This window comes from Antedon bifida, chromosome 4 (assembly GCF_963402885.1).
Source record: "Antedon bifida chromosome 4, ecAntBifi1.1, whole genome shotgun sequence".
NCBI lineage: Eukaryota > Metazoa > Echinodermata > Crinoidea > Comatulida > Antedonidae > Antedon > Antedon bifida.
In genome coordinates this window covers 10,334,057-10,355,075 of record NC_136229.1, presented here as the reverse complement: position 1 = coordinate 10,355,075, position 21,019 = coordinate 10,334,057, and the positions used below count along the sequence as shown (strand labels likewise).

The following is a 21,019-nucleotide window of genomic DNA, read 5'->3' as shown; positions in this document are numbered from 1 at the left end:
ACTGTATTGAAATCACCACAATAATAAAATGTACACTATCATGGAGTATGTATACATATTGTTCAATATCAGAGGGCTAGCTGATAAAATAAAACAATAACACAAATTTGACATAAATATAGATATTTATTGTGCATAAAATACTCACATCAATTATTTTCTATTTAAATTATAAATATTGCATAATTCTTATAATATTATATAATGTGCATCTATTTGTTCGCAAAGTGCTCATTTTAAAGTTTGTTTGCTCTATGATTTCACCAATATTCACAAATGAATGAAAGTCCAAAATGACTAAAATCAGATTTACAAACAAAAAGGTTGGCAGTGAATAAATATAATAAACACTGTCCCGATACCAAAACACCTTTGAAGTCAACTAGAGTGATTCAATAATTGTGTCTGATATTTACTTTCAGTAGACGCCTAGAATATAGTTTAAATCATTAGAGACATGTTTAAAACTAATGAATAATGTGGAGCAAAATTCATGTGTATCGAGTTAGGGAGAATTTGATATTCTATATAATTAATTTGTCAATTCCTTGATTACTCGAAGAAGTGAATTAAAATTTAGCACGCGAATAACCTTGAATTCGTGGTAGCCATTTGGCAAATGTTCTATCATGCAATTAGTTATTGTGCCAGTTTCTGAACTCCTAATGTACTAAACTAAGCATAAAGTACTAATATTTTCAAACTTGGTTTTTGATCTGTCATTGTTTTTAGGCAGAGACATTTCTGGGGATTTTCTATATTGTAAGCTTGTATTCAAATTAGTAACAATAACCTGCTTGGTGCATGGCTTCTAGGAATCGTCCTTTGTATTGTTGGTCATTTGTGTGGTGTAGCTAGCCTAACAAATAAAATGCATCTGTGTGAATTTAAAGTCTCCCTTTGTTATTGGCTCGTGGCATGTGGTGATCCCAGTTTGTTAAAAAATACAGACAGAAACACACTAGACAAAATGATTCTAGAGGTTGCACTGCTTTTGTAATTGTGGGGTGGAGGAAAACTTTTAATTCAAGAGTTTGCCCTGCTTTTGTTATTGACTTGTGGAGTGGTCACAGCTTGTTTTAATATTCTGACCGAGCGTTAGGCCTACTTGGTTTAAAAAACATTTTAAGAGTTCCCTTCTTTTGTTATTAGACTGGTGTGGTGGTCTCAGCTTGCTAAACAATTCTAGGGTAACCCAATCAAACCTCATCTGCTTTGCCTGTGAGCTCAAATGAGTTCTGTTCAATGATTGCAGACTATAACTCAATGGAATGTTTCTAGCGTTCGTCCTTCCCTTGTTATTTGGTTGAATGGGTTGCCAGGAGATACAAGTGTTATCATTTTAGACATCTGCGATGTTCGTCGATGTGCTGAATCTGAACGGTAGTTTGGAATCATTCTGTGAACAAGATGTTAATAATATTACCTGATACATTTTAAAGTTTAAAAGACTCCTACAGCTATAATATCCTGTGTGGACATGATTTTGGTTTATTGCAATATGCTGTAACAACCTGTAGGAAATGAGCACTCAAAGTATTAGCCGCGTTCACACATACTAGAGTTAAGTGTGCATATAACAATAGTTAAGCTTACATACACAGCTGTTTCATATGTTTGTAACAATATCATATAAAGTTAACTTTGCAGATAAAAGAATACAAATCATATCCAAATTACAATCAACGTAAATGATCTTGTGATCTGTTAACTCTCTCTTATAACTGAGAGGTGCATCCAACGCAAGTTTGACTGCTAGGTTTTGAAATGTAACGTTAGACAAGCTTTTACAATGGGGTTGTATCGGATGTTTAATTGGTGTATTTGCTTTTGAATTCAAAACAAGCTAAACCAAATTGATACCATTAGAAAAAAGAGCATGTACACAAAGCAATTCTAAACAGTTATTGGAAGGATTAATACTAAAGCGTTTTCCAACACTTACCTGTGGACTCTTGCTGTAGTCTGAGGGGGAGGCAGAGGTGTATTGCTATTAGCGGGATGACTGCTACTCCAGTGGGTGTGTCCTGTGTAGCCTGGGATATTTGCTCGTCTGTAAAACAATATGATACAAAAGTACAGTTGGTTAAAAAACAATAACAATTTAAATTTAAGGTTAGAAAGTGAGGACCATTTCACTAAAAAATGTAAACCTGCGTCTCACTGCCTACTGAATTACACACAAGTGTGGATGACTTTCTTCCCCCTTCATGTTGTACACTTTAAAGTGCACACAAGCCAGATGTGTACACTGCACCTCTAGTTTTAAGTCCCTATTTGAGAAGACTAATTGTTCTACCACCAGAACCATCGTTCACGAGAGCATTGAACTTGTGCCGATGGTATGGCTATGGATTGTGGTGCCCCTGTAACCCCTCGGCCACTCGACTCAGGTGGACATACATTCAATTTGATAAATATGTACATATTTACTTGGCTGTGTCTGTATATCTTGGTTTTGCAGTTCTTAGTACAGTTTGTGGAATATAAAATACTCTTGGATTATCTTGTTCACCTGGTGTTCCCAAATAACCACTGTAATTTGGTATGTGATTAACTTTGCGGTATGGGCTACAGCTGAAAGAAAAACCGTAATACAATGCAGACATACAGAAAACATAAACAATTGGTTTTTTTTCTCCAGCTCTATAATTATGCAATATGCTACTGTATATGAATGGCCTATATATAGTGTTCTAGAAAGTAGGCTAAAAAAAGTTATGTTTATGTTTTAAAATATTTTTAACACTTATGTTGAAAGTTGATATGTAAATTATTTCATTCTTGTAAGTGAATTGTTATAGAATTTTCATTGAATGCCATGTAGTAGGTTTCCCTCGAATAAACTTCCCCCACCTCCTTCCTAAAAACCCTCCCGAACAATGAACGTCCTGGCGTGTTTATTCCAATAAATACGACATGTTTCTGTAATGTGCTTACAATTCTACTGGACCAGTAAAATGGTATCCATCTCGTATTTGAAACTTATCCCATGTTCCTCCTAGACTCTGGTAATCATGCGCAGTTGGTGCATAGCGTTTATTCTCGTTAAATCGGTGTGATACAAGGTCAGATTGTCGTTCAACTGTGGATGCCGGTGGTAGAACCTTGGGAGCTAGCATTGAATCCCAATCTACTTCTTCATATGCTCTGTAAATTTATAAAACAAAAGTGGTTAGCGGCAGATCCAGATGGTGGCATTAACCCCTAAATATCACAATTTATTTCATGTTTGAATATACCATTTACACTTACAGTATTTTACTGTTTACGCTATGACCTATTGATGGCCAATTATTAACCCAATCAGGGCCTAAATCTCAAGATTAAGACCCTTTTTCCTTCTCATACTTGTACTGTAGTGTCTCTCTTTTACCAATCTGCCACTAATAAAGTGTTCAGTATTGAAAAAAGAATATAATTGCAAAAAACCCTCAAAGTTTTCAAGCTGCCTATTAAAATATATGAAAAGTTTCAATTTTGTTTTTTAAAGAATTGACAATATACCTTTGTGTAGAGGAAGTGTAGCAATATCTATGAGCAGCTTTATCTTTCCAATCAGGGACTCTATCCACAGCCTGTTGAAACAGAGTGATAACAAGATTAACATTGTTGATATGGACTGATGGTAAATACTGCATGACACACTGTGGGCCAATTTAACAACCGTACAAGCTAAAATCACTGTTCAGTGTTGGAGGATCCAGGATTTTGCAATAGGGGGCCCCATGGCCTAAAATTAGTGAAATGAAGTTCTGAACTTAATTTGATGTCCTATCTTTTGCATTACAATTTGTGAAATTTAAAGGGGGCCCAGGCCAGCTCCAACCCCCTCCTCCCCCTGAATCGGCCCCTTGGTGGCTCTAGAAAATAATTTTACCAAATATAGTATTAACATTTATTTATTATTTCAACCACCTTTAACAAAGTGTGGTCCATCTAAATGAAGCTGATCAAAAGACCCCCTCAAATAATATATCATTATTTAATCTCTTATTTTTATACAATGTTGACAGACCAGAATTTTAATCTTGAAAGATATAATAGTGACTGTAGATTACACAAGTTACTATTTGACATTCAAATTCAATGCAGTATACTGCAAAAACACTGCATGTGGTAATCAATGTTTATAGACAGTCAGTGTAGAATCTAATCTAGCTTTTACAATTGATTATATTGATCTGTGTTATAAATAGTTATAGCTCTATTGATTCTATTCTTTTATATATAGACACACCGCAAAATACAGTTATCTTATTCTATCATAAATTTATTAATTGTCCAAGTTTAACTTTTTTTGCGACTACTATATACTCCAGTTATATTCTCTAAAACTATAGACATACTGTTTTTAATTACAAAAGGACAATGAATGTTTCAACTTACATTGGCTAGTCCTTTAATCGATAATGTTGATAATCTATTTTGTATTCTTTCTTGTTCTTTTTCAACTTCTCGTGGATCTCGGTCACTGGTCCATCCTGCAATTAATCACATTGACCATTAGGGTATAGTAGACTTCATAGATTATATATTGAAAGTTTATGTGAAAATTATGATGTGCCCATATATGCAAATATATACAGTATATACAAAAACTTATTGGACTAAAAAGGCTGCGATTTACCAGGGAGGAAAACTGTCCCCAGGCTGGAACATTGTCCCCAGGCTGGAATATTGTCCTCAGGTTTAAATTTAAAGGAAGTCCTCCTTGGATTTGCTACCCCACATCTCTTCTGAATTCAATGCATGCAGACACATTTATTAAAGATAATGCCAATGTTTTCTTTTGTGAATATTAGGATTGTTTTTTTCTCTTATTCTCTGGTACATTAGATCCCCTGGAAAAAGGTTACCAATCCCAGGGTCCTGGGGTCAAATCCTGTCAGATGCCAGGATTTTGTTCTCCACTCCCAAAGACCTTTAATAAGACTTTGTGTACATCTGTTTGGCTTTATTAGCCACTACTAATAAGCCTCAACAGCATTTTCTCCAAACTGTCATAAAATAAAATCTTTCTTTACCTCCTAATTTTGCTCGAATCCAAACATCACTAATTTTTCTACCAGACCAATTTCCTGGCTCACTCCTGAATCTAGTAATTTCCCCCTCACAATTAGCTCCTAGATGCGGGGATGTATATGACCGTTTAACAGTTAGATCCTCCCGCCATTTTCCTGGTGGTATGCGGTCTCTATGTTCAGACGACTTTGATGGTTGCGGAGTCATTGGCGTCACATTGTTCGGTGGATTATCAATTGCTTGCATAGAGGGTATATCCCTGATACCGGTGTTACGATCAACATCCGCGGATGCAGAGATGAATCCGCTTGTAGGATCTATAATGGGCACATTATCCCTGGCCGGTGCAAGGGTGTCATCATTGTACTTAACAAACCCTACATTTCGTGTATCTTGAAAACTATCAAAGTCAAATTTCCCTCTTAATTTAGGGAATTTCATTTGTCGTATACGTCTGCTTTGTGAAATCTGTTGCCCAATGTTGCTGCCAGCATTGGTGTCTGGTTGTAGGTGCAATCGGAGGTCTCCCTCTGGCCTTCTGATCATCGTTGCTGTCATTTTTTATTTATGGTCCTTCTATCTATTTATTTTATTTCAAAATCTGTAATATAAATTTCTTTTGAATAAAAAAAATATAAAATCAGAAATGAAGTGCAAGACAACTCATAGGCTGAAATCTTTCACTATGGCATCGGTAAACGACTGGAACAACTCCCTTCCTAAATCTGTAGTAGAGGCTACACCGATTAATCATTTCAAAACATTATTGGAGAGACACTATAGTCTGATCACCAACAAAGTTCTTTCCTTACGTTGAGTATAACCAGAGGAACACACAGGCTTGCCCAAAGGGTATATACGCTTTTAAATATAAGCCTAAAACTCACCAAATACGAATAAGCCTAGCCTATAGTAACTTTCTAGTAGGCTAAGTAATACATATATAGTTATACAACGTCTAATAACATTAACTGGTTTGTTGCAGCTCAATTTGTTTGTTATTTAACTCCTAAAGAAACTTACCGAATACACATGTGATCATTCAATCATAATTAATCTTATCGACAAAACATAATATTTCAATAATGTAATCAATCAACCTCGGAATCAACCTACACAGCTCAGCTATTATCGTCTAACACCTTGCTTAACTGTATGTGCTTATCAATATCAACAGCGTCTGGTTGCTATGTACTTCAATGGTAATTGAACTTAACTCCGCCCAATTATTTTAAATCAATCAGGCATGAAATAAGTTGGTATTCAAAATAGAGGGCAGTATACTTTTATTTCACTATCGTTTCATAAAAACTGGTTTCAGTATTATTGTAAGTTTTACAATTTCAAAAACCAACAACAAACAAAAAGTGACAATTTTAATTTCATCAGTGCTGTAACATTCTAACCATTCATTGGCCAGTGACCTGTTTTTAATACACGTTTACTCTCGGACAAATTTTTGATAAATGTGTATTTAAAGCTCACTTTTGAAACAGGGCACTTCATGAATAAAGGTACGTCCAGAGTAAGTAAAATAAAAGTTACAGAAAAGAAAAGATTTAACAATACATTTACAGGGAAACCTTTACAGAATCTATCGAATGCAACTCACATATTTGTAAGATCAAGTACAGTGAACCAAGAACATACATTATTTGTTGATCTATTGTTCCATTATTAAATTGGTTCCAAACATCACATTTCATTCGATAGACTTTGCTCGAGCATTGCCAATTCCTCCATTCTAATATTCTGGAGCGCAGGTCATGAAAAGAGATGCCTATAACTTGGATTTAGAATTACATACATAGGGTAGCCTACATAGACCGTCATTATTGCTTTTATCTGACCAGCTTGAAGTACGTCTGTTTAATGGTATAGATCGCAATTTAAAAATTTATACTTGCGCTTTCGAAGTCACTACAGTATATGGCGGGGGGTTTCTTTAATAATTTCTAGTCCTGAATTTGGTGAGTTAGTGCTGTCACCTTGAATGACACGAAACTGCCAATTAAACAATTTTTGTTAACAAATAATATAAATTATTTATAAATGAATTTATAAATTCCCTATTATTAATTAACCATCATTGAATGGACGAGTGCGTCATAATGGTTGAAGCGCACGTGTGATGATAACGAGCTAGCTATAGCTGCTGCTGCTGCATGCTGCGCTCATTATTTTTTCGGAGAAATTGGTAAACTCCAGAGGGAGAGTTCTATCTCTGTGATGCAGCGCGTAATGCAAAAATGGCTCCGAAACAGAGAACACTGAAAGATAGATCGCGGTCCCAAAAAAGTGATGTTGTTGGAGGAAAAGGGCAAAAAACAAAAGATAAATTTACCATGTTGAATGGAAAGACATTTAAGAGCTCACATCTGCAAGATATGTTTAATGGAAAAATGGCGCTTGTACTTTTTATCGGTGAGTAAATTGTAGGCATAAAATAACGTGTGTCGCTGTGTAACCCTGCTGCGGTGGTGTTTCTTGCTGACGACTGAGTGGTGGAACCGGAAATATATTATTATCCGGGAAAATGGGCTAGGACTAGCCTAGGGCCAGGCCTATGCCTCATTAGCCATATATGCTATGTCTATTATCTATTACAAGGACTAGGCTAGGCCTTGGCCTGGTCTAGGAAAAAAACAATTTTGGAAGACAATATAGGCCTAGGCTAGGCCTAGGCCTAGGCTAGGATAGATTGACAAATTCAAACTGCGCAAGGTATTCCAGTAGCCCAGGCCTACAGTATTTGATATTAATTAACCTTACTTGGTATATAGGCTCCCCTACATTGATAAATGATACAAGTAATAATATTATTATTAATTATGCACTTGTCAATTGTATGACGCACTATAAAACCCTGCCTGGAAGAGGTCATTGGTACATTTTTTACAAAAAATTAGTGACGCAGGGGTGCATAAAAAAACCTGAACTCGATGTCAATGAACAATTCAATTCAATTCAACATTCAAATTCATTCCAGGATGACATAGCGACTCAAATAAGTCAGTCACTGTTGTCCCTCATATAACACATAATAACATAACGTATGTAAACATAACAATTTTACAATCAGTAACAAATTTAACAATCAGTTGACGGCAGTAGTCAATGAACAAGAATATAAAAAGCATTCTTTAACATTAATAGAAATTACATGTATTAATTAATAATATATGTTGTAATATCGTGGGGTGTTTGCTTGGGTTTTCAATGATGTTTTAGTTTTGACTTGAATGTAAAAAATGTTTTAAAGCAGATATATTAATATATTGTGATGTTTACAGGTGTGGTTCCATAACATTGGGCCATGTACTGTAGGCCTACTTTGATGAAATGTTTACTATAGAATAGTCTAGTAAACAGCACTCTAAGTTTCTGTAACAACAGTGTTGTTGGTTCCTTAAAGAATAAGTATAAATAGTGTTTACATTTTTAATGTCTATAAGCATACTATTATTCTGTTTAACAAGAATTGGGCAATTTCAAAGTGCACAAGACTATCCTTACTTGTGCAATTTCAAAGTGCACAAGACTATCCTTACTTGTGCAATTTCAAAGTGCACAAGACTATCCTTCCTTGTGCAATTTCAAAGTGCACAAGACTATCCATACTTGTGCAATTTCAAAGTGCACAAGACTATCCTTCCTTGTGCAATTTCAAATTGCGCATAGCGGCGGCATAACACATACTTATTAGGCCTACTCATCAAGTCAATCTAAAACAAGTATTTTATTTCTTCACAGCATGTGTTGCTGGAATACTGAACAGGTAAAAATAATTATTTATGCTCTTCTTAAGTGGTCTTACTATATTACTAGAAGGTTACAGTACAGTAGCTATGCCTAGGCCAGTTTGCTGTTTAGTTTAATACTGTTTTACAGGGTATAATAACAATTGATCAGGACAATTCTTCCAAAGCTAATTATCAAATATTTAGAAGTAAACTATGATATAGGCCTAAATTAAAAATAATTTTAATTAATTATTTTAATTAAAAAACATTTTATTGAAAAAAAGCCCCTAATAATTACCTGGAAGCCTATTGTATAGAAGTCAGTGATTTCTAATCAACTTTCTACACGTTTCAGGACATTTTAAGCATTTCACATTTTTCAAAAAAATTTGTGTTGCGCGCGCTTTTTGCGCTTGATTATTGTTTTTCATAGTTTTATGATATATTTCTTTCATATTTGATGAATTATGAATGCAAAATAATGACACACGTGCACGTCAAACTTTAAAAATCGTGTGCTTGAAAATTGGTAATTTTATGAAAATTTGTGTAAAAATATGCCTATTTTGAATCGATTATAGCTCTCCAGGATGTCTGGTGACCCCCAATTTTTTTAACTTAATATGTAAGCAGATATGTTGTAGATATGGATTCATGCAAAATTTTTACCTCTGGGCTGTTGTGACGTCATCGTATGGCCACACAAATGTAAAATATAGGTATTTTGTCTCTTTCGACACAGTTCGTGACATTTAATAGAGCGCATACCGCGTAAACGTTATCAATTTTCTTCCAATTTTCAATATTCTATTACTAAAACAATTCCTCTTTAGACTTAATTTGAAAAGGTCATCATTTTCAAACAATTGAATAAACGTGAGTGGTGTAAAATAAAAAATAACCGTCAACTAAACCGTTTACAATGCTAATACCGTCAACTGTTGACACTTATAAACGATTTTGATGTATTCCAGCTGTTCGTTACAATCGTTGTAGTGCAGCCTATTGTAGACTAAGCATAATAAATAACATGTGCATGTTACGATGCGTTGGGCGATAGCCTAACTCGTCAACGTGACGAGTTCAAATCTAGTAAATTATTTTTAGTGGAATAAGAGAATAGCTACAAAATAGCCTAGGTTATTTTACGTTTGATTTTATTCATTTTTATTTTTCATGTTTTTGAGTACAATAACATCTTTAATCAAACAAAGTGCAAATCAATGCAGTGCACAGACTCAAAATAATTCCTAATAATACCCTCACAAACACTTTCCTCTATTTGAGTATTATACAATCATGCTATGACAAAAGAAAAAGAACAATTAACCCTTTAAAGAATATGTAACTTAATACATTATTAGCAGTAATAATACCATGTAACAGATTGCAGTGTATATTGGCACAGTACAGGTTTTTATTGAGAACCAATTTCCTCACAGCTCATCACAGCAACAGATGTTAATATACTATTATCTAAAATAAATACTTTTAGAAATCTGTTTTATGTACATTAGGCCCCTATTAAAGCAACATAGGTGTAAATTAAAATCATGCTACAATATCCTCTATTACAGTATTCAGATTCAGAGTAATAAATAAACACACTTTTATAATATAGATATTTGTTTATCAACACAGTAGGCAAAGAACATTAATTCTAAACCGCCCGGTGATATACTGAAATTTGATACTGAAATACTGAAAAACGATAAAGATGATGAAATCTGTGAGAATGAGAAAAAGTCGCCCCAACCGAGACTCGAACTCAGACCGTCTGCTTGATATGCAGTTGCCCTAACCATTAGACCACTGGGGCTTTCATGGTATTGTTCAAACTCGATTGGATAGCGACTCTTTAACATTCTCGGCGTGGTACGGCGGATCAGCACTAGTCCTCAGTTGTACGCACGCGCAACAGAGATCAAATTGATACGCCCTCATCTTTCAGTATTTTTATTCACGAGGCGGGATCTCTAAAGAGATACTTTTAAATATATAAACACAGTAGGCAAAGAACATTAATTCTAAACCGCCCGGTGATATACTGAAATTTAATTAATTAATTTGAAACGATAAAGTTGAGGAAATCTGTGATAATGAGAAAAAGTCGCCCCAACCGAGACTCGAACTCGGACCGTCTGCTTGATATGCAGTTGCCCTAACCATTAGACCACTGGGGCTTTCATGGTATTGTTCAAACTCGATTGGATAGCGACTCTTTTACATTCTCGGCGTGGTACGGCGGATCAGCACTAGTCCTCAGTTGTACGCACGCGCAACAGAGATCAAATTGATACGCCCTCATCTTTCAGTATTTTTATTCACGAGGCGGGATCTCTAAAGAGATACTTTTATATTATAAACACAGTAGGCAAAGAACATTAATTATTATCTATTATATAATATATCTTCGTTGACATGGTGAAAAATTATAAAGAAAGTTAGTAAACGTGCCATCAAAGATCTACAATTCATTACACTATGGAAGACTAAGAAAATGTCCTACTTCACTAACATTAAGGACATTACTCCTAACGAATACCAAAGTTCAGTTGTTTACCAGTTTAAATGCCCTGGTTGCAACCATGACTATATGGGTTTCTTACAAGACTATGTCATTTTTAACCATATTAGTTTTAAAACTTCACAATTTTCCAATTAAATTTAAAAGCATTAATTTATCCAAACATAAAAATAACTGAGTGACAGCTCCAATAATTGGTGTCATTATTACTCAAAGAGGCCATAGCCATTTAACCAATACCAGGAAAGAGTTTTAACTCTTCACTGCCAATACAAACCATCATTAAATCTTGGTTTAAGAGCTTCATAAGAGCAAAAATTGTTTATCTGACTTTTATTTGTAATGTCTGCCTCCTTTGTTTTGATTTTCTTTGTAACACCCTGTATGGCTAATTGTTTATACAGTATCTCATTTACATGCTAAATGCGTAGCACTGAAGTTATAATTGTCTGCCTTTGTCTTTATTGTTCATTCCTGATGATTATCAAAATAATAAAGATCGAAACGTTGAATCACGTTATTTGGAGTTAGTTTTATACTATGTTATTTTATTTATCTAGCTTTTCTTTGAGGAGTTAGTTTGTATTTTTCTGATCTCATCATATTTCAACTTTCCAAAAAAAAATGAAACAAATTATCATTTGTATTACTTACAGTAAACAAAAATAGAAAGGATCATCATTAAATGTTTGAATTGTGTTCACATTTGTCAAGTATTCTGTGATGAAACAAGAAATTGACTTTTATTAAACAAAAACTAAAATCATTATGTTGCTACATCATAATGTCTATACTATAGAGGGAAAGATACCTTCGTTCGTTATACACATATGCTACTATCAAAATATAGAAAAAAAAATCAGAATTGTACTGTAATTAAACTACATTTCACTACAATTAACTAATTTCAAATAAATTTAATATTAGAATATTAAAACAATGTGTAAAAAATATTAGTTTGATTTCAGTGATTAGATCAATTATTGGTCTTATTGGACTGGTCTGATTCCAATTGGCAAGATTGAATAAATTAAAGTTTAAGCTTTATTTTATTAATGTGTTGCATTGTGAATTATTACATTTAAAAAAAAAATGGCATCATTGGTATTATATTATCTTTGGAAACAGAGCAATATCACATTGACTTGCCATTCATATTAAATAACTTTACAACCAATACTTGTTTCCTTGTATTTGTTTATCAGGCTCACATGTGTCAAAATAGGGTTATTTTAAGTGGTGCATTCACACCATCCTTCATTTAAAACTTCTTCTAAAAAAAGTATTGAAGTATTATTTAAGTATTAATAAATTATTGTATTTATGTCAGTGAGTTTAACAATAGATAGATTTGGACAATATTTTTAGATTATCATTTTTATAGTTTAAAAAAAGGACTAGGTACAACATATTGCAACTAAACTACACTTAACACCATGGTTTAAAGAACAGCTGTGAGATCTATATCAACTACTACTTAAAAAAAGAACATGATAGAACTGTTTTTTTGTTATTAAAATAATTAAAAAAATAAAATATATATGCTTGGGCAACAGTAATATTTATCAATAATCATTTTTATCATTTTATTTCAGTGCTCATGTTTCTTCTATGTTTGAAAATGATCGTTTCTTCTCGCATCTGTCAGACATGGAGAGAGAAATGACCTTCCGAACGGAAATGGTAATAGGATAAGTGATTGGAATTATTATTAATAAGTGATAAAGTTCAGATGTCTGTAGCAATTTGGGCAAAAGCCATACTTTACTTTAACCAGTTATGTATAAAAATAACCTCCCTGTTTTAAAAAAGGAATGTATAATAAATTTATATTAAATAAATTATAAAAAATAACTTTTTTGGAAGTGCAAAATGTCCCATTCAAACAAATTATGATTTTAATAATCTTCATATGTCATGTTTTTGGGATAATAAGTGTAGCCTAGGCAGATCCAAGAGGCCTGTCTGCCTGCAACCCCCACCCTAAATTATTGAGCACTGTCCGACATAGTGTACAGTATCATTGTTGCATGGATGATATGTTAGGAGTGAGTTACAGACAATTACTATTTCATTTATTACAGGGTCTGTACTATTCATACTACAAGACAATCATAGAAGCACCGTCATTCATGGATGGCATGTGGTTAGTTATGAGGGACAATGTTACAGAATTTCCCAACACTATCAATGTTTTAAAACGTTTCAACCTTTATCCAGAAGTAAGTCATGGAATATTTTTGTATTTTAAACTGTTAATAATGCAAGGATGAAATATAAAACAATTTAGTTTTGAGTTTACAAGAAAAAAATGAATTAAAGAAAAGACAATAACAAAGTGGTAGAATATTTGATTTATTTGGTTTGGTGGCATCTTTTGTGTTATAGCAGTGGAGCAGTTTTAGCTAGCTGGTTGTGTGGAGTTGTAGCTTAGTTGTTACTTAGATGCTCTGCTACTGATCCCATGCTACTCATTAAAAAAACTCCAAAAGTTATATAAGACCTGTGTGCAGGTAGAGCATCTCTTATTTGTCTCTGTACTCATGTGAACAAGAAGACTATCTAATTGAAAATGTAGATAATGAAGAATTTAAGAGTTTTTGTTTTTATGCTTGATTTTCTGGGCATATGAAGTAACTACAGTTTTGATATTGAAAGTATTATTGAAGACAATTTGTATTAGATAATCAAACTTTAATTATTATTTCTTGGAAGGTATTTTTAGGGATGGGATTCCGGTCATTTGATAGCATCACAAAATGGATGGGTATCAAGACAAAACAGTGCTATAAGGTCAATCGAGGTCAAAATTTACCCCCAGTTGCAAACTGTGAAGGTAATAATTGTCATTTTTTAAGTATCAGTTTTCCTGACTTTGAAATATTGACTTAAACTCATGCTTCATTATGTGGTTGTGGTCATGTTATTAATATACAAATGCTGTTCTACTTGTAAAATAATTTGCTTTTTTTTGCAGGAATTGGAGACCCATCGTATTTCTATGTTACTGCAATTTTCGTTGAGCAAGGAATTATGATGGCTATCTTTTTCTTATTTGGTTATTACCTTAGCAATGATATCTTCGGTGGACTTATCACTGTCATGGCTTTCTTCTTTAACCATGGAGAGGTAATAATACCAACATCTCAAATCTAAATTTTGTACAGTCTTATAATCTGTGTGCACTAGCAATTAAGCAGTTATATAATAATATAATGATAACTATTGTTAATTATTACTGAGGAAATATCCCTGTGTCGCTCTTTTTACTTTTGATCACAAACACAAAATCAAATTAATGTTGATGGACAATTTTTAAACATTAACTAGATTTTGTTTAGTACAAAACCTTTATTTTTAAAACTTGCAAACTAAAGTATTCTGAAAAAGTTCTGACAAAATATTCAGTTTATCTTATTACATTTTTCTTTCAGTGTACTCGTGCCCAATGGACGCCACCATTGCGTGAAAGTTTTGCGTATCCTGTATTTGTATTTGAGATGTTACTAGTAACGCACTGTCTAAGATCAACGGAATCTACGTGGAAGCATGTCATTTCTATTGCTGCCGCTATCGTTGCTTTTATGCTTCCTTGGCAATTTGCCCAATTTGCTTTGTTGACTCAGGTATTTAAATTTGCTTTTTTGTTGGAAAATTTTATTTATTTTGACCAAAATCCAACATCATCCAAGTATTGATTTTAACTCATACTAGTTGCTTTAAAATAAAGGTCTCAATTTGCATAACTAATTGTATAATTTATACAATAACTAATTTAAGATACATAATAAGTTAGTAACACATGTGCTAAATCAGGCAATTCAAACGCCTTTTTAACAAACATACAGTATTACGGTTGTTCGAAATGCACAATACAATTTTGGATTTTATACGATTTTCAAGACTTTTTTAGGCAACAAACTATTATTTTAGTCATAATGATTTAGACTTTTTTCACGTAGCTTACTGTATTTAATTTATGGAAACAGGAACAGTCCTTAATTGAGAGGAAACTGAATAGAAAATTAATGGTGCTAGAGATGAACCAGGCTGAAAAGAGGCTGCCAAAAAGTACATCTTAAAACCATCAAACTTTTGTGTTTGACAAAGTACACAGAACAGACACAGTATCAAATTGACCCACAGACAATGCTGTCTGATTGATTTTAATTTCCCACAATTCTTTTTGCATATATATTTTGTGATTATTGTTGATTGATTGATTTTATTTGATATTCATACATAAAAGTTAAAATATACAATGTATAAAAAGAATACCTGGATAACCCATTAAGTCGACAAAAAAGTAAACTTATTTCCAATGGGGTCCAATCCGTAATGACTGAAAAGTGAGTGGTTGGGCCTAGTACAATTATCGTTAAGTATGACTCAGTAAAAATGAAAAAACAAGAAAATACATACAAGACAAGAAAACATCAAAAAAACAATATTAAAAATAGCTTAATTAAACTGAAATACCAAGCTGTTCATTATTAAAAAATTCTTTAAGTTTTATTTTGAAGGTTGCATTATTTTGTATTGATTTGAGTGAATTGGGGAGCCTGTTCCAGTCACGGATACCTAAGAAATAAAAAGTCGTATCATTAACGCCAGTAGCCTTAGGAGTGACAAAATTAAATGTTGTACCCCTGGTGAAATGGTTGTGATGATCAGAAATTAACAAAAAGTTATCCTTAAGGAAAGAAGGCGTATTAAAGTTATAACGAATTTTGTGAACATAATTTAATCTTAAAAACTTATTTCTGAGGCTGACATTAAGAAACCCAAGATCGGAAAGCTCTTTGGCACCTATGTGAGACCTCGGACCAACATTTAAAATGAAACGTGCCATCTTGTTTTGGGCAGTTTGTAATTTATGTTTAAGATTCTTATTGACACCGCCGTACCATGCCGAGGCAGAATAGTCAAATGTACATTGTATTAAAGCAGTGCTTAATAGTTTACGACATTTTTTATTCAAGCACGAACTTTGCCTATGTAAAAACTTCAACCTTGACTTAACTTTACTGATAACACTAGTTGCAATGATATCACATGATACATATTGGTCTAAATCAATACCCAAATATTTAACTTGCTTAGTACTTTTGATTCTACGGCCCATTAATTCTACAGAAAACTCTTTTACTTTGTTAAGCTTCGCTCTGCTACCAAAGATAATACTTTCGGTTTTGCCAACATGTAAAGATAATTTGTTTTCAGTTAACCAGTCCTGGCACTTAGCTAGGACAGTACTTAATTTATGAGCGATTTTGGTGGCATCGTGATGAGAATACAGAATCGTAGAATCATCAGCATAAAGCAATAATTGAACATCAGAATCAATACAAGAAGCAATATCATTTAAATAACATAGAAAAAGAATAGGGCCCAAGATGCTACCTTGCGGTACACCATGAGTAACTATAAGAGGTTCAGAGCAGGTACCATTCACACTGACAACTTGTGTGCGGTTAGCGAGATAAGATTGAAACCAGTCAGTACACTTAAAACCCATGCATTTTAGCTTGTTAATTAAAATCACATGATCGACGGTATCGAAAGCTTTTTGTAAGTCAATTAGAACCATTCCAGTAAGAAGGCCTTTGGACTTATTGTTTTTTAAACCGTCGATGAGATTTATGAGGTTGCTTTCAGTTGAATGGGCCTGCCGAAAACCGGATTGATAGGCATAAAGTATATTATTTTTGGAAAGATACCTTTCAACTTGTATAGCTACAGATTTTTCAAGAATCTTAGATACCGTAGGCAGAATACTAATCGGCCGATAATTCTCAACATTTGTTCTAGTATTTTTCTTAAATAGAGGGGTAACTTTAGCAGTTTTAAGATCATGAGGAAAACAATTAGTTTTAAACGAAAGGTTAATGATATGAGCTATCGGTTCAGCCAAGATTATCGCACCGTCACGTAAGAATCTTGAGGGAATATTATCTAGACCGACGCTTTTGTTTACATTTAGGCTTTCGAGTTGAGTTTTAACAAATTCTATGGTAACAGGCTCTAGCTTAAACATTTTTCCTTTTAATTTCACGTAGTATTTAAGAAGATCGTTAGTGGACATGGTGAAAAAACCTATGCATTTTGGGAGTTTTTTGACGAGTGTTGACGCAACATTCGTGAAAAACTCATTAAAACGAGAGGCAACGCCTTTTGGACAGAAAGTTTGTTTACCATTGTCATCGAGAACGATTTTAGTGTTTGTTTTACATTTCTTCTCGTATCCGAGCTGTTTGAGGGTTTTCCATAATTTTTTAGGGTTGTCTTTATTTTCATCAATCTTATTGAGAAAATAATTAGATTTAGCTTTTTTGATCAGCCGCTGAGCTTTGTTCCTAGAGGCACAATAATATTTGTATATATCTAGATTAGATTTATCTTTCTTGAATTGTTTTAAAAGTGTGTCTCTTACTTTGATTTCATCGGCAATTTCGGAGGTAAACCAGGGTGCTATGTTTTGTTTAAGTCTAACTTTTTTTATTGGCGCTATTGAGTCGATCACCTTAATGATGATATCTTTAAGAGTTAACCACGCGATATTTACATCGACATTATTAGTGACAACAGACCAATCGATATCGTTAAGTGTTTCAAGATAGTTATTTACATTATAGTTTTTTAAAGATCGTAATTTTGCGGAGTTGTGTTCATTTTTATGAACATGAGACTTAGGTATTTTTCTAGTGCAATAAATAAGAAAATGGTCACTAAGGCCAATGTTAATTACTCCAGATTGCTTCACATTATTTTGTACATTAGTAACAATGTGGTCCAAACATGAGCTTTTTTCTTTTCCTATTCTAGTTATATCCTTAATAACATTACTAAAACCATTTCTTATAAGGCAATCATTATATCTTTGCGATACTGGACTAATATTTAAAGTACATATGTTAAAGTCACCAAGAATATAAATTTCACTACTCTCTTTGATTTTTGATACAGTTTCTTCAAAGTTGTTCTGAAATAAAGTTACATTCTGTTTTGGTGGGCGGTAGCATGTACCAATCACAATTTCCTTTGAACGAGGCAGATATATATTTATCCAAATTGCTTCAAAATCGTCGATATCCAGATCATTTCTACGTGTGAAGGCGCGTTCATTTTTTACGTAGATACAAACTCCACCACCAGACCGGTTTCTGTCCTTCCTGAGCGCTGTATATCCATCAATTTTGATCTCGTTATCGGTGATGGATTCGTCCAGCCACGACTCGCTGATGGATATAACAGTAGCTTTGGTCTTCGATGCGATGTGCCTTAGTTCAGACATTTTATTAACTAATGACCGCGCATTAAGGTGAATAAAATGTAGGCCTTTGTTAAACACGTTGAATTCCTCGCTTAAATGCTCGTAAATGTCTTCTGTACATGTATGTCCATCTTGTTGGGTTTCATTCACATTATTTGTGTCGGCAATAAATTCGTCATGAATATTAATGTCACTGATGCATTCATCATTCGGAAGCTGATTGAAGAGGCATTCTTGACATAACCAATTATCTTTCGAGTTCCGTTGCTTATCATATACAATTTTATTTATTCTTCCGCACTTGATATGGTAGTTACATTTACATTCAGTGCATTTCATTGCCCTGTGCGTTTTCGCAATCGGTTTTTTACAAATTGAACATGGGTTTCTGATTGGTCCTGGGTTCGGAGAAACGTCTCCAGCGATAATAATAAGTACCATCAGGAAACTTGGGTTTTTTAAGTTTAAGCGGCAAACTGGATACGGTTTAGAAGATCCGTACAATGTCCATAAGGGAGACATTATATTCAGGTTATCCGTATGTATCTTCGGTTGAATTGCCCAGCTATCATATATGCTGGAGTTTAACGTAGAAAAAATGTCCGAGTTTAACGTTGGGCGGCAGGTAAAGTTAATTCTCACTAGAAGGCATAAAATAATAAGAACATTTGTAGTAATCGCTGCCATTATTAAGAGTGATTTAATTACCTTATCAGTGGTTGAATGTCATCCAGGAGCTTAGCAAAGTCAATCAAACAGGTAAACAAGTGTTGGTCAGCTGATTAAAACTTCCCGCCAAGCGCAACGAAGCAAATCAAATGTAAACAGGATAAAAACGGAATAAAAAAACACCAAAATACATCAAAAAACTGTACATATCCATATAAAACTTCTTTAAAAAGTATTTATGATGTCGTTGATACTTAGATCGAGGTGATCAATATTGCACTTAGGCTTAAAAACAGCAAAAAGTCGAGCTAGGCTTAGGATGAAATCACCGCCCAGACCGGGCACCTCTCCTTTGATCGTTGCCTGGGTGGTCCGACTCGCCCTCGTCGTAGTATGGTCTTACGAGGATTAAAACTGGATAAAAACGATTAAAAATTTCAGATAAAATAGTTAAAATACAGGCTGAGCGTAGATCCAGATCTTACTGTTCCATATGTTGTTCAATTATTCTGGATCGGTGTCGATTTAAGTTGAAAAACACTGGCGAAAAACCAGTTCACGAGAGAGAGTAATCGAGACACGTCTTATCTGTACGCTGCCTGCCTAGTTTTGTTAAAGACCTATTCAAATAGATGTCAAATACAACACAACTTAATTAAGCTGGCTGCATCCAAATGCACTAGTTTTCAAGTTATGTCCACTATGCGGTCTCACATCATTTTATCATCCTCAAAAAGTTAAGACGACGGAATTTCATGCTAAGCTCCGCCCACTTTGTTAAAGCTAATGCATACATTTTTCATGAGCACCATCCTGTGGCTTTCTGTCGTGTTTCGTAAAGTCCTAGTTGACTCTCTAGTAGTTGTGTATAGTATAGTATAATAGTTGTAAACAAGATATTCATGTCAAAACTATTTGAAAGTACATTTTTGTAAGGACAGTTGTTTTTGTTTTTTTTAGTGTAGTACAAACTACACTATTAGTTGACTGATTTCTTTTTCAGATTGTAGCTGTATTTGGTACCTATACTCTTGGATACATCAATACAGACAAGATGAAATGCATCCTTATAGCACATACGGTATACAATTATTACTATCACAAATTAACATTAAAGATGTATTGTCCCTCAAAAACATGAAAAATGAAGATTAATTAAATCAGACTTTGAATATGTTATTTTGTAGTTTTAATAATAAATAGTAAATCACTTCCATAGAAAAAAAAAAAATGTTTTCACTTATTAAATGACAAAATAAATGGTTAAATTCAACCAAAATCCATTGGCTGGCAGCCAATTTGACCATTTTTTGCTTTAAATTACATTTTTTTTCAGGTAAATACATTTTTTTTCGATCTAATTTTTGGTCGAAGTAACTATTATGTTACATTAAAATGGAGTATTCATCAAAAAAATTTTTAAGAATTATTTTTTTCAGGGGGACAATACATCTTTAACATAATCTGTTCCCACTTACAGAACAAATTTATTAAAAATATTAAATCATTGTATGAAAATAGTAGGTAATACTAAATGGTATGGCAGTAAAAATAAACCCAATATCAGATCTAGAAAACACCTAGTCAATTTTCTATATTATCTAAGATATCTTAGATATCTGATTCAACCTGATTCAACCTGTTAGTAGCGGTTTCATAGCTGTTGGTTGTCAACTGAATAAAATAAAAATAAATAAATAAAATAAAATAAAGGTCTTATTTTTGTAGATCAACCGGCACATGTAGTTGTGTCTATGTCTTTGCGTTGCATCCTAGTGGGAA

At 33.6% G+C, this 21,019-nt stretch overlaps 2 protein-coding genes across 2 annotated transcripts in view; one reads left to right on the top strand and one right to left on the bottom strand.

The window, feature by feature from the left end:
• Positions 1 to 176: 176 nt before the first annotated feature.
• Positions 177 to 6,173, bottom strand: LOC144840074 (protein SPMIP7-like). Its single transcript, XM_078695738.1, has 8 exons — positions 6,049 to 6,173; positions 5,028 to 5,626; positions 4,390 to 4,484; positions 3,508 to 3,578; positions 2,941 to 3,150; positions 2,434 to 2,577; positions 1,946 to 2,053; positions 177 to 1,399 (listed from the first exon to the last, which is right to left on the bottom strand). Exons 2-8 carry the CDS (start codon positions 5,581 to 5,583, stop codon positions 1,264 to 1,266), a joined length of 1,320 nt encoding a protein of 439 aa, XP_078551864.1. The 5' UTR covers positions 5,584 to 5,626; positions 6,049 to 6,173; the 3' UTR covers positions 177 to 1,263.
• Positions 6,174 to 7,286: 1,113 nt separating this feature from the next.
• The window catches only part of LOC144840070 (protein C-mannosyl-transferase DPY19L1-like), a 55,881-nt gene continuing 42,148 nt past the window's right edge, over positions 7,287 to 21,019 (top strand). The window contains exons 1-8 of the mRNA XM_078695733.1: positions 7,287 to 7,449; positions 8,779 to 8,803; positions 12,891 to 12,978; positions 13,380 to 13,517; positions 14,011 to 14,131; positions 14,273 to 14,424; positions 14,730 to 14,921; positions 20,241 to 20,318. Of these exons, the coding sequence (XP_078551859.1) occupies positions 7,371 to 7,449; positions 8,779 to 8,803; positions 12,891 to 12,978; positions 13,380 to 13,517; positions 14,011 to 14,131; positions 14,273 to 14,424; positions 14,730 to 14,921; positions 20,241 to 20,318 (873 nt within the window). The 5' untranslated portion in view covers positions 7,287 to 7,370. The remainder of the gene's footprint in view (positions 7,450 to 8,778; positions 8,804 to 12,890; positions 12,979 to 13,379; positions 13,518 to 14,010; positions 14,132 to 14,272; positions 14,425 to 14,729; positions 14,922 to 20,240; positions 20,319 to 21,019) is intronic.

Coding starts and splice junctions, on each gene's coding strand:
- LOC144840074 (XM_078695738.1), bottom strand. CDS start 5,583: ATGACAGCAACGATGATCAGAAGGCCAGAGGGAGACCTCCGATTGCAC. Junction 3,579..4,389: donor CGATTAAAGGACTAGCCAAT/GTAAGTTGAAAC, acceptor CTGTTTCAACAG/GCTGTGGATAGAGTCCCTGA. Junction 1,400..1,945: donor ACTACAGCAAGAGTCCACAG/GTAAGTGTTGGA, acceptor TCTTGTTCACAG/AATGATTCCAAACTACCGTT.